The sequence below is a fragment of the Enhydra lutris genome, unplaced genomic scaffold, assembly GCF_002288905.1.
Source record: "Enhydra lutris kenyoni isolate GAN:26980312 unplaced genomic scaffold, ASM228890v2 scaffoldscaffold6, whole genome shotgun sequence".
NCBI lineage: Eukaryota > Metazoa > Chordata > Mammalia > Carnivora > Mustelidae > Enhydra > Enhydra lutris.
Window position 1 is genome coordinate 31,462,374 of NW_019154090.1, and position 14,323 is coordinate 31,476,696.

The following is a 14,323-nucleotide window of genomic DNA, read 5'->3' on the forward strand; positions in this document are numbered from 1 at the left end:
CGTAAACATTTAAATTTTTTTAAATTTAAATTTAAATGTTTTTTTCCTATTCCCTTTCGTGTCCACCAAAGCATTTATCTGTAAGCTTTTAGAAATTGCCCAGACTGTCAAACGCGCAAAACTTCCCTGGCTGGGCGAGTGCCCTCAATCAAGATGGCTGCGGTACGTTACATTGCCCTTGCTTGCCCTCAGCAAACGTGGCTACAGTGACTTCCTTTCAAACCAGCTTTTCCCACAACAAATATGGCGCCTCCGCTTCCGGATTTCGGTGTGCTACTCTGGCGGGTTGGTGAGTGTAATGGAGACTTTGCAATTTTTCTCAATCAGTTGTCTCTGTGGACTGTGGCGTGACCTGGAATTGGGAGTAGGCAGGGGGTCTGGGCAACGCATCAGATCGTTCTCTCATAATTGGGAAGTTACGGAGGCTTCTCCTGGCACGTTTCCAATTTCCCTCCCCCCCCCCACCCGCTTCTCCCCAACAACACATGGCCTCCGTAGCCACATCTTTGGGGAAATCCCCCAAATTTTGCAGGCAGTGTGACCGGATGCCCTTCCGTTCCTCTTCTTCTTTTTTAAAAACCAGCTTTTTATTTTTATATAATTATTTATTTAGGAAAACATCTTTTTAAAGATATAATTCACATTCCATAAAATTCACCTATTTAAAATGTCAAATTCCGTGGCTTTTCATATATTCCAGGATTGTACAACCATCGCCACAATCTAATTCTAGAACATTTTTATCACCCTAAAAGAAATACCCCTACCCATTAGCGGTCTCCATTCACCATGACCTTTCAGTCTTAGTACTAGTCTACTGTCTGTAGATTTGTCAGTTTGGAATTTGATATAAATAGAATCATTCAACATGTGGTTAAAAGATAAATTGAGGCATGTTTAAAATTCTAAGTTAATTTGTGCAAGAAGCGATTGGAATTGGGCAGTATCCAATCCAGCATGTAGAAAGGAGTTCTGACGAGCTGAACAAAATGAAAGACTTAGAGTCAGAAGCGAGCAAGAAGAAGGAAGTAATACTAGGCCAAAAAAGCAGGTTGTTGCAAGGTTACATCTCTGTAGGGAATGGCAAGGACCTTTCTGGCAGATTACCTAACTAGGCGGCTCCTGATTGGTTGTGGAGTTTAGCACAAGTGACACCATTTTGGATCTGTTGTCTTGTTTTTTAACACTAGCTTCTCATCACTAAGTATAGTATTGTCAAAGTGTGTCCTTGAGGCATGTATTAGAACTTAGTTTTTTTTTTTTATAAAGCTGAAAAATACTCCATGTGTGCCTAGAACACATTTTATTCATTCATTCATCAGCTGATGGACATTTGGATTGTTTCCACTTATGGTTTATTATGGATAAAGCTGCTGTGAACATCGGTGTAAAGTTTATGTGAACATGTATTTTTATTTCTCTTGAGCATATGCCTAGGAGTGGAAATGTCAGGTTAGAGTGTAACTCTGTTTATTCTTTTGAAGCACTACTGAACTGTTTTCCAAAGAGCCAGTGACTTTGTATGTGGATATCCAGTTGTCTCAGTGTTGAAAAGACTGTCCTTTCCTTTTCCTGTGAAATTGTTTTGGCACCCTGTGGAAAATCAATGGACCATAACTGTAAGGTTTTACTTCTGGACTCAGAGTTCGATTTCATTGATCTATATGTCCATTCTTATGCCAGTACTACACAGTCTTGATTATTGTGGGTCTTTAGTAAGTTTTGAAATAAAAAAGTATGAATCCAACAACTTTGTTCTTTTTCAAGATTGTTTTAGCTATTCTGGGTCCCTTGCATTTCTGCATGAATTTTTAAATACTTTTGTCAGTGTCTGCAAAAAAAAAAAGAAAAAAAAAAAAAAAAGTCAACTGAGATGCAGCTAAGAAGAATTACATTGATCTGCAGATCGATTTGAACCATATTGCTATCTTAAAAGATTCTCTTCTAATCCATGGAAAGACATCCATTTGTTTAGATTTTTAGTTTCTTTCAACTTTTTAAAAAAGGTGGGACTTGAATTTATAACCCCCAGATCAAGTATCATATGCTCCACTAGCTGAACCAGGCAGGCATCCCTCTTTCAACATTTTTTTGTTTTGTTTTGTTTTCATTGTACATGCCTTGCACATTTTTATTAATTATATTCCCAAGTATTTTATTCTTGTTGATGCTATTATAAATGGAATTATGTTCTTAATTTTAGGATTGTTTATTGCTAGTCTATGTAAATATTTACACAATATTTTGACACATTTTTATTCCTAGTGTAAAATCATTTGCATATACTTTTACTATTTTGATCTTGTATCCAGCCATCTTGTTTAACTCATTTAATGGTTCTACTAGTTTTTAAAGAGGATTCCTTGGGATTTTCTGTCCGCAAGATCACATCTTCCGCTAATAGAAGTAATTTTACTTCTCTATTTTATGAACATCTTTATTTCCTTCTCTCGCCTCATTGTGCTAGCAATAACCTCCAATGTAATGTTGAATAGAAGTGATCAGGCAGGCATAATTACCTTGTTCCTATATCAGTTCCCTAGGGTGAAAACATTTAGTCTTTTACCACGAAGTTTGATGTTAGCTATGCATTGTTTGAAAAACATTTATCAGATTGAAGAAGTTCCTTACTATTTCTAGTTTTTTTGAGTATTTTGATCATGAAAGAGTATTTGACTTTATTAAATGCTCTCTGTGTCTGTGTGTGTTGTGGTTTTTGTCCTTTATTCTAACTAGTATATTACATTGATTTTCAGGTGTTAAAACAACTTTGAATTCCTAGAATAAGTTCCATTTGTCATGGAGTATAATCCTTTTTATATTTTGCTGGGTTTGATTTGCTTCTTTTCTGCCAAGGATTTTTGTGTCTCTATTCATAATATTGGTCTGTAGTTTTTGGTGATATCTTTGTCTTGTTTTGGTGTCAGGCTAATACTGGACTTAGAGTAAATTGGAATGTGTTTTCTCCTCTTCCATTTTTTAGAAGAGTTATCTAGGTGAGAGAAGTGTTAAGTGTAGTGGGGGGAAGTGGGGCCTATTGGAGAACCTGAAGGAAAGCCATTATGCTTGAAGCCTGGAAAGCAGTGGAGGTTAGAGGATTTGGCTAGATAGAAATTTTTAGGTGGTGATTAAGGTCTCAAAGGAGGAAAGAAGAGAGAGCCTTGGGCTAAACACGGAGGAAGTCCAGTTGGGGATGGAAGATGAGCCACAGAGCAGGTAGGAAGGAACAAAGGCAAAGAGATGGGAGGGCAGTCAGGAGAATGGCTCCCTGAAAAGTGAACAAAGTACAGCAGAGTTTCTAGAAGTCATATGCTGGAGGGGAGGGCAGGTGTAAAAGATTTCCTTTTCACTTTTTTTTCTTTCTTGACAACTTTTAATGTTGATATGATTTTTTAAAAAATAGTGTGTATATTTATTTTATTTAAATTCAGTTAATTAATATATAGTATATTATTAGTTTCAGAGGTAGAGTTCAGTGATTCATCAATCTTATATAATATCCAGTGTTTATTACATCACATGCCCTCCTTAATGTTCATCACCCAGTTACCCTATTCCCTACTCCCTTCCCCTCTAGCAACCCTCAGTTTGTTTCCTATGATTAAGAGTCCTGTGATTAATATTATGGTTTGTCTCCCTCACTGATTTCTTCTTGTTTTATTTTTCCTTCCCCTCCCCTATGATCCTGTTCATTTCTTAAGTTCCACATTTGAGTGAGATCATATGATAATTATCTCTCTCTGATTGACTTATTTCACAAAGCATCCTACCCTCTAGTTCCATCGTGTCATTGCAAATGGTTAAGATTTCATTCCTTTTGATGGCTTAGTAGTATTCCAGTGTGTGTGTGTATGTGTGTGTGTATTATGCACACACACACACACACACACACACACACCACATTTTCTTTGTCCATTTATCTGTCGATGGACATCTGGGCTCTTCCCATTGTTTGGCTATTGTGGACATTGCTTCTATGAACATTGGGGTACAGGTGTCCCTTTGGATCACTACACTTGTATCTTTGGGGTAAATACCCAGTAGTGCAATTGCTAGGTTGTATGGTAGCTCTATTTTCAACCTTTTGAGGAACTTCCATACTGTTTTCCAGAGTGGCTGTACCAGCTTGCATTCCCATCATAATGTTGATATGATTTTATACCTTCAAAAAATTGCAAGACTAGTACAAAGAACTCCCAAATAACATTTTCCTGATTCACCTATTGTCAACACTTGCCCCATCCATTTACTTTATCATTCTCTATCATACACACACACACACACACACACACACACACACACACACACACACAACTATTTGAGAGTATTTTGCTCACATTAGGTCCCCCTACCAATGAATATTTGGGTGGCATTTCCAAAGAACAAGGACATTGTCTTACATACTGGGTTTTGTTGAAAACGGGAGTGATTTGGGCATGTTGAAATTTCCAAGGGAGGGTCCAGTGGAAGAGAAGTGAGAGAAGGGGTTGTGATCACTGAAGGTTTGTTGAAGGGTCCAGAGAGTGGGATTGAAGGTACAGGTGGAGGTGTCGGACTGCCGCGGGAGGGACGGCTCTCTGTTGTGAAGAGAGGTGAAGCAGTAGGCAGATGTGGGATCTTTGTTCTGTTTGATAGGGGAGTGGAAGAAGTTACTCTCTGCTGGATTCTGTTTCCTTTGTCAATGAGGAAGTGAGCAGATCTACTGAAAAGAGCAGGGAGGTGTGTGAGAGATGGGAAAGGTCTGAGTTGAAGAAGGTTGGAGAAAACAGGAGACTCAAGGAGAGTGGAAGAGGGAGTTATGGGATGAGGATCTCAAGATTCATGTGGCCAGACAGCCCATTTCAGGCTGCTGCTCATTCATTTTGGGTGAGCCAGCTTGTCCTAGCACTGGAGAGTGGGTAGATAAGTTGAGGGGGTAGACAGGCTGGAGTTTTGCCAAAGGAATGTGATAAAAGGACAGAATGGTTAGGGGAAGGGAAGTTTAGGATACTAAGAAGATAATGAACCATAGAAGATACTGGACAAGGATGAAAGAAACAAGATGGTTACTGAATGGGAAATAGAAGGGTAAATGGATGGGAAGTAGGCTGGGAAGATAGGAGCCTGTAAATTGTTTTTTAATTTTTACAGTTTCATTTATTGGAGCTGGACATTACTGAACATGCATTCTTTATGAGGTATTTTATGTGCATCCATTTCATGTAACTATGACAACCACATGAGGTAATGAGCTTAGTCATCAAATCATTTAATTTTTTTACAGATTTTATTCATTTATTTGACAGAAAGAGACACAGAGAGAGAGGAAACACAAGCAGAGGGAGTGGGAGAGGGAGAAGCAGGCTTTCTGTCAAGCAGGGAGCCTGATGTGGGGCTCAGTCCCAGGACCCCGGGATCATGACCTGAGCCGAAGGCGGAGGCTTAACAAATGAGCCACCCAGGCACCCCCAAGTAATTTTTTTAAAAATATTTTTTCTTTCTTTTGAGAGAGAGTGCACATGGGTATGTGTGAGTGAAGGGAACAGAGGAGAAAGAGAGAGAGAATCTTAAGCAGGCTCCACAGCCAGCACAGAGCCCCACACAGAGCTTGATCTCACGACCCTGAGATCATCACCTGAGCTGAAGTCAAGAGTCAGACATTTAACCGAATGAGCCACTCAGGCACCCCAGGCCATTGTTAGAGATGAAGGTGAGATGACCTGCTCAAGGTGATACAGCTAAAAAGTGACAGCGGGGGTTCAAACGCGCGTCTGTCACTCCAGACACCTTGCGCATTTCTGCACCTTTCTGCAGAGCTTCCCGGCTGTGTTCCCTGCTTCACTTTGACCCTCCTCCGACTCATGCTTCACTTCGCTAACAGCGTGAGCATGTGGAAATGCAAATTGATCGTATCATACCCTAACTCAGAAGCTTTCATTACATTTAAATGGAAATATTTATACAAAGATGAACCAACGGATGAGTAGAGAGTTGGGTAGATGGACAGTTCTGTGATAAGGAAAATCACAGCACAATGTTGACTGTGAACTCTAGACAGCTTTAGGGATATTCGTTGGATAATTCCACTTCACGTTTGAAAATTATCATGTAAAATGTTGGGAGGGAAGAGCCCTGATTGAAAAAAGAAATGAGGGGCATCTGGGTGGCTTAGTGGGTTAAGCCTCTGCCTTCGGCTCAGGTCATGATCCCAGGGTCCTGGGATCGAGCCCGGTGTCGGGCTCTCTGCTCAGCAGAGAGCCTGCTTCTTCCTCTCTCTCTCTCTGCCCGCTTCTCTGCCTACTTGTGATTTCTGTCTGTCAGAAAAAAAAAAAAAAAAAAGTCTTAAAAAGAAAAAAGAAATGAAATTAAACAGCTTTTTATATGGGAACCCTGGCTGACTTGGATTCGTAGGTCTGAAGAATCCGTAGTCATGGAAGATGGCTGTCTTTGCTCAGCAAGCCGGTTTTGATGTACAGAGACTTCTTTTGTCTGTGCCTCTCCGGTATTGGGAAAGAATGCTCACATTGTGTAACTAAAGTGCTTTTAAGAGAGGAAAATAACCTCTTCTGGAGAAGAAGGGGAGCCGCCTATTAAAATTTTAGGGCAAAGATAATCATTGTGGGGCGCCTGGGTGGCTCAGTTGGTTGAGTGTCTGCCTTCCTCTCAGGTCATGATCCCAGGGTCCTGGGATCAAGCCCTGCATTGGGTTCCCTGCTCAGTGGGGAGAGTGCTTCTCCCTCTGCCCCTCCCTTTGCTTGTGCTTTCTTTCTCTCAAATAGATAAATAAGATATTTTAAAAAAAGATAATCATTGCATTCTACTTGTGGTTGCAGCCAACCGAGAGGGTCTCATCTGTCCCTCATACTTGCTTCATTCTGTGCAAACTCAGAGTTCCAGATGTTTCACAGTCACAAGTTCTGACTTTGTAAGAAACAGGATTCTGTCTTTCAGTAGGCTTGCTTTTTTCTTTTTTCTCTTTACATTCCAATGCCCAGTTTGGAACGTATTTGACATTTAATACAGGTGATTCTAAAAGAAAAGATAGGTGTCCCATCAATGTGCTGTTTGTTTTCAGGAAGGATTCCTTTTGTTTGTATCCGTAATGGCACTCTTGCTTGCTGGGCAATTGCAAGGCTCCTCTTCAGGCAGGCAGGTTATACTGCTCTCCTTCACTGACCTGTTTTTTTCCCTTCCAGGAGCTTCCAGAACAGTGTTTGGTAACATGAGGGGCGAAGGAGGAGACACAGATGCCTGTGGCAGAGGTGTTTGCTGAAACTTCAGGCGTGGTTGACTAATATAATGTGTGAAAAGACACAATGTTCTTGCTTCTTTGGGAACCTTGATCCCTCTGCTTCTCTCAGAAGGAGTCAGCTGCCATCTTGGCTCACTCTCTGCCTGAGCGAATGTCCACAACAACATGTGACCGGGTGTCCTCAAACAAGAAGAATCTTGCCAGGCCTCTCTGCTGCTTTGTTTTTACACATCTCTGTCTTTGCCTGATCAGGTGGTACTTTGGGCTGTGCAGAGACGCAGGAGGCTGGGGAGGTCTTGGAGCTGGGTTCATCCTGGCTTGATATTTTCTAGATGAATTTCTTTGGGCAAGTTACTCTACTTCTCTCTGTGTCTGACTCTAACTCTAAATAAGGGTAGTACGGAATTACCTGCTTCATAGGGCTGTTCTAGATAAAGCTCTTAGCACAAGACTGGGTATCCAATACACACTGGATAAATGTTACCTACTCTTACTAGTGTACTTATTCTGAAATTGCTTGTTTCATTCAAACATATGTCTTTGAGACATTTCCTTTTTTTTTTTTTTTTTAAGATTATTTATTTATTTATTTGTCAGAGAGAGAAGCAGGGAGAATGGGAAAGGGAGAAGCAGGCTTTCTGCTGAGCAAGGAGCCCGACACAGGGCTTGATCCCAGACCCCTGGGACCATGACCTGAGCTGAGGGCAGACGCTTAACCGACTGAGCCACCCAGGCACCCCCTCTTTCCAGTCCCAACTGTCATTTTAAGAGCTGCACCATATTCCATAATTTGGAATACTGTCTCCTCCCGAAGCCATTCCTCCTGTAGTCTTCTCAACTCCGTCCATATAATCACCCTGTCGTTGAAACTGCCACTCCTTGTTGGCTCTCAGTTTCACTTTACCTTGTTATCCATTCAGTTATTACGTTCTGCTCTCATTTTAGCTCCTAAATATGTTATTTACTTTGTTCCCTGCTCCTGATTGCTCTGCCCTGGGTCACATGTTCCTCCTTGTTCACTGGGACCACGGCAGATGAAGGAATTCCTCTTGCTTCTGAGATGGCCAGCCACTGGGCTGAAACCTTGCAAATGCATCTCCTGTTCAGCTGCCAGATCTGCACATCTGACCGTGCAGGCCCTCTGCATGGTGCATGGCTGCCCATGGCAGTCATGATGTGTGGTGTTGGCTATAATATGATTTATCGATGATGACAATTTATGAGGCAGAGACTGGCAGAGGAGGACCCCTTATTTTATTTTATTTTATTTTTTAAGGTTTTTGTTTGTTTGTTTTTTAGAGATTTTGTGTGTATTTGCAAGAGAGAGAGCGAGCGAATGCACGAGCTTTAGGGGAGGGGCAAAGGGCAGGGAGTCTGATGCAGGACTTGATCCCAGGACCCTGGGATCATGACCCAAGCTGAAGGCAGACACTTAACCAACTGAGCCACCCAGATGCCCTTATTTTTTTTTTTTTTTTTTAAACAAGGAATGTCCAAATGATGAGCCCAATAAGCCACCTTTGTGGTCTCTAGAGCATTGCTGGAGAGTTTGTGTTTCCATGTTGCTGTCCTTCCCAGAGCTGGCATAGGAACAGGAGAGGGCCCCACAGTTATCCAGCTGAAACCACAGGGCTTGTCCCTCCCCAGTTACCCATGCACAACTCTTCTTTGACTCTGACTTTAAAGTCCCAATACCCCATGCCACTGTGGTTGCCCAAGCTGGTTCCACTGGTGTTTATGCTGTCTGCCGCCATGGTAGGCCTACTCCTTGCTTGGGGATAACCTTGTCCAGAAAGCTTAATGTCCTCTTCTGGGTTCTTCTCTGTCTTGTCCTTGTGTTGACCTGGTAGGTCTCTGTATTTGGATCATCCCAAGCTGTGGGCAACTTGAAGGAAGGGTCTATTACAGTCACCTTTGTATACCCAGGGCCTGGCATGTGAAATTAGTGACCGAATGTGTGTTTGAGTAGGCCACAGATAAAAATACAAATTATCTGTAATCTTATTGTTCAGAAATTAAACTACTGAATTAATTACCATTAAAGTTAATTTGGAATATACCCTTCCAGATGCTTTTGTTAGCTATGGATCTATAAATTTCTCGCTCATACACACACACGCACACAGGCCAACACCCCACACATGATACTGTATTTTATAAAATCTGGATTGAATCCTACCTATTGTTTAGAAATCTTTTTTTCAAAGTAATATATCATGAACAGTTTCTTCCTTTTTTTTTTTCCAGAGTTTATTTATTTGAGAGAGAGAATGAGAGATAGAGAGAGAGAGAGCATGAAGGGGGAGGGTCAGAGGGAGAAGCAGACTCCGCACTCAGTAGGGAACCTGATGCGGGAGTCGATCCTAGAACTTCAGGATCATGACCTGAGCTGAAGACAGTCGCTTAAGCAACTGAGCCACCCAGTCGCCCTCATGAACAGTTTTTTGTCTCAGTGAATATTCTTGTAGTCCTTGGATTATATTGCTACATGGTGTTTCATCCATGTCAGACATGCAGCTTATTCTCCAGCTCAAATTATTATTATTTTTTTAAAGATGTACTTATTTATTTTAGAGAGAGAGCATGAGCGAGAGGGGCAGGTGGTGAAGGAGAAAGAGTCTCCAGCAGGCTCCACACTGAACACAGAGCCTGATGTGGGGCTTGACCTCATGACCCTGAATCACCCCCTGAGCTGAAACCCTGAGAGTTGAGCACTTACCTGACTGAGCCACCCGGGTGCCCCTCCAGCTGGAGTTATTAATGGGCGCTTTCTGGGCTGAGAGTATCTGTTTCTCCTGAGGAAGAAACATGGTCAACAAATAGTGAGTCTAAAGTAGGGACAAGGAAAAAGATCGTTACTAACGGGAACATAAGGTATTCTGGGACTTTCGCCTTTCGAGCTGTGGCCGAAATGGAGGCTCCTCTTTCACAGTGCCTTTTGTATTGAGTTGTTTTTTCCATGGCAGGACTATGGCGACCCAGGAAGCCGCTCCAGGAAGCCAGTCAGAGGAGAGCAACGCTTTGGACTTGGCGTCCGTCAACGACATAAAAGATTATGCTCTGCAGAGAGCCCACCAGGAGGCAGACAGCGAGGCACTGAGCTCTGTGGAAACCCTTTCTCTTCCTTGCTCTTCTGATGTGGATTCAGGTAAGACGCAGAGCTTAAAACAGCTCACACTGACACACACACACACACACACACACACACACACACAAACACAATACATATGGGCTTGTGTTCGTTTGTTTCTCTCCCTTCCAGTAGCACCTCTGTGAGGAATGGTCCATTGTCTGGGGTAGAAAACATCTTATCTAAGCAGGACTGTGGGGAGAAACTTCAAAAGACAAAGCTCCCTGGTGTAACCAGGACACGGAGCTATTTCCTGGAGGCCTTTTTTGTCTGAGTCCCTTTCTAATCTCCGTCCAGCTGCATTCTGAGGCTCAACAAGGAGAGGGGTGGAATTGCTTTTTGTTTTGTTCTTTTAAAACTTCAGAACGTGGTAATATGGGCCTGTTATAGGTGAGCCTGTGAGAGTAACAGGGGCTTTCGTATTCCTTGTATGAACTATACTCCGCATTTGGGGAACAACTTTTCTATGAGTTTCCCTGGCCAAATTGCCAAAAAGTCTATTATTTGAGCTTAATGATGATTCCTTGACATCGTTAGTGACCATCTCTGGTTGCAGAGCCCTTGTCTTCCCCATTCATTGCCTGGACCTGACCTGGAGGTCCATGGACCTGGACTCAAAGCTCTGTCACTTACTGACCATGGGACTTGTCTGTGTACTTGACATCATCATTTAGACTCCTGTTAGACTTCTTAAATTCGCTGCATCCTAAACCAGATTGCTGATTCCTCTCGCCCTCCCCTGTTCCTTCCTCCTAATATACACACACCTGTTCTCTGAGGCTTTCTCATCTTGGAAAAGCACTTTTATCTTTCTGTTCACTTAGGCCCAAACCTAGGAATCCTTCTCAACCTCTCTCACATCTGTTCCCTCACTGTTGGCTCCACCAAATGAATCTGGAATCTAAAGTTTTGCCATCTCCACGGCCACCACCCTGGTCTGAGCACTCTCGTCTGTCTTCTGGTTTATTGTTACATCTCCTAACCACCTCTTTCCATACCCACCCTTGTCCTCCTACAGTTTCTTCTCAACACAGCCACCAGAAGATCCTTTTCAAACACAAATCAGATCGTGTTAGTCCTTGGTGCAAAGCTCCCATGGCTTCTCATCTGTCTCAGAGCAAAAGCCCAAGTCCTTAGCTGGTGCCCATGCCCTCTGGGTCCTGGGCCTGCCGCCTCTTTAACCTCACCTCCTACCTATCTCCTTGTCCTCCCCGGGTAGGGCCTCCACCACACTAAGGGTACGCTCACCCTTCTTGGAGGCCCTTACCTCCTGCATCTAAGAGCCAGCCCCCCCTCCATTCTGATGAGGTTCCTCTGTCCTCCCCTTCCCTGGCTTTATTCTTCTCCACAGCACAAGGGCCACTGGGCACCCCAGGGAGGACCGTTAATTTCCTTGTCTCCCCACACTGGGATATAAACTCCAGGATAGCACGTACTCGGTAAATGCTTGTACGAGGAAGGAATGAGTAAGTGTAAGAGATATACCTGTATGGATTCAGGGCTGAACTTGATTCTAACCTAAAACTCTGTTCCCCTCTCTGCTCCCCACATGTGTAGCTTAAAGTGGGTTATGAGTGACTTTGGAACATTCCATGGATCAGGAGTGGGAGTCATAGGCGGCACTGAATTAGGTGAAGCCTGTCTTTAGCCCCCTAGCACAATCAGTGTTGGAGGAGATTATGAGATTGCCTCTGGCTCCCAGAAGAAAAGTCAGATTGTGTTACTGATGGAGACATAGCCAAACTGTCAGCCATCAGCGTATGCAGAGTAAGTTATCAACTCTGGTGCAGTGGCGTAAATCCTGGGACACTTCTGTCAAGATAGAACCCAAGAGGCTTATAATGTGCACCTTGCACCCAGGTGAGTCACTGTGGGCCTGACCCCTTCGGGGTCCCAGCTCTCATTTCTTTCCTCCCTGCTTTGACTTCTGCCCCATCCCTGGGTGCCTGGGGCCTTCACGTCACCTGTCAAAACCACCCAAAAAACAATCTGAAACTTAGACTAAAAGACAAATGACTAGCTGTAGCTTCAAGTGTTAGTTTTTTCAGGAAGGTCTTTGTTGAAGAAGACCTAGCCCAAAAGGAATGGTTTAATTTCAGGAATCAGGGACAGGTAGAAGAGAGATCTGGAGGCTCTGTCTTTCTGATGTTTCTAAAATGCAGTCCTGAACTCTGGGGGAAGTTGCTGTCCTCACTGTTTGCTCTGCACTCACCATCTTCTGCCTCCAGTTTCTCAAAACCGTCCAGGGTCTTGGGTTTTGATTTTCTATTTTTTTTTAAAGATTTTTATTTTATTTATTTGACACAGAGAGAGATCACAAGTAGGCAGAGAGGCAAGCAGAGAGAGGGCAGACTCCCTGCTGAGCAGAGAGTCCTATGTGGGACTCGATCCCAGGACCCTGAGATCATGACCTGAGCTGAAGGCAGAGGCTTAACCCACTGAGCCACCCAGGTGCCCCGAGTTTTGATTTTCTATCTGTAAGTAGGATCCACTTCCCTTCCCTTCACTGGTAGGATCTACTTCCCTTTCCTTCACTGTGTTCATGGGTAGTTGTAATTACAGGTTTCCTCCCCCATAGCCCTCCAGAAGATTTTGCCCACCTTTTCATCTAGTTCTGACAACTCTGGGTTTGTCGTTTGCTCAGAGACACAGCCCACCTTGACATCGGTCTCTATTGGTACTCTGATGGCTACTTTCCTATTTCAGACTCTTAACATACCTCACTCCCAAGCCAACTTACATTCCTGGTTTTCTTGTTTGCTGTTGTGTGTTGTAAGGAAATTGATCTTCCAGAGATTGGAGAATACAGTCAAAGGTTTCCGGCTGACAGTCACCACTGGGCTGTACCCACCTAGGACTCGCTTACTGTTGGCTACCCTCATGTGGCTTGTGTTTGGCTTACCGTATGGTTGACCATCTCCAGAACTGGTAGAGGATGGTAGGTTGCTTACAGCGGAACGGGGGTCTGAGGGTGACGCCAGGACCTGGCTTCCCTGGCTGCCGGGTGAGATAGGAGCCAGGAGCTGACCATTAAGATTCAGTCAAAGTAGCTCAGTTGTTAAAACCTACAGTCCAAATTCAGACACACAGTTGGCAAGGGGGCTGGGGTCCATAATGGTGGCATCGAATAGTCCACTGGTGGCCGAGCACAGCCCTGCACAGGGTAATACAGAGAGTCCCCACAACTCCTGGCAGGCGGCAGGCAGTGTAAGTACCCACTCATGGGGAAGATGGCCTACCCATGAGTGGCAAAGTCCCTGCTTCAAGGTTGGAGTCAGCATCACAGTTGTAACCCCTGGAAGAAGAGCAGGCAAGGGACGAGTGGCCTCAGTTTAAAGAGATGGCAGGGGCAACTGGAAAAGCCAGCTTGTAAGGATATGGACCCAGGCTGAAGCCTCACTTTTGTCAAGGGTCCCCCATTTCACCACACAGCCACCTCTGCCTTCGGCCCGTCACTCGCCTGCTCTTCCCAGCAAAGCTTTCTGAACAAGTTGTCTGTATGCCACTCTGCTTCCTCTTACAATCATTCCTCATTCCTGGGCGCATGTCCTCTATCCCCACCACTCACTAGACAAGGCCTGCCCTGGCTCGGATGCCAATGATCTTCCCCAGGAGCTAAATCTTATGGATAAACGTTTTTAAAGACTTATTTATTTGAGAGAGAGAGAGCACGTGTGCGCGCATATATGTAAGTGGGCACATGTGAGTGGGGGCAGGGGCAGAGAGAGAGAATCTTAAGCGGACTCCCCGCTGAGCATGGAGCCCAACACAGGGCTCAATCCTGCGACCCTGAGATCATGACCTGAGCCAAAATCAAGAGTCGGATGCTCATCCTAGCGAGCCACCCAGGCGCCCCCCTAATGGATCCTTCTCTGCCCTTATCTTGTGTGCCCAACTGCCATATCACCATTCATGCCCTGGGGGAGGATATGAGTAGCGAGGGACAGGAGACTTAAGAGCAC

General features: G+C 43.9%; 1 protein-coding gene across 1 annotated transcript in view; it reads left to right on the forward strand.

Annotated features, from left to right (window-relative positions):
* The first annotated feature begins 240 nt into the window (after positions 1-240).
* LOC111141698 (chromosome unknown C20orf196 homolog) overlaps positions 241-14,323 on the forward strand; it is an 84,282-nt gene continuing 70,199 nt past the window's right edge. Inside the window, exons 1-2 of the mRNA XM_022494465.1 lie at positions 241-289; positions 10,198-10,379. Coding sequence (XP_022350173.1) covers positions 10,202-10,379 — 178 coding nt within the window. The 5' untranslated portion in view covers positions 241-289; positions 10,198-10,201. The remainder of the gene's footprint in view (positions 290-10,197; positions 10,380-14,323) is intronic.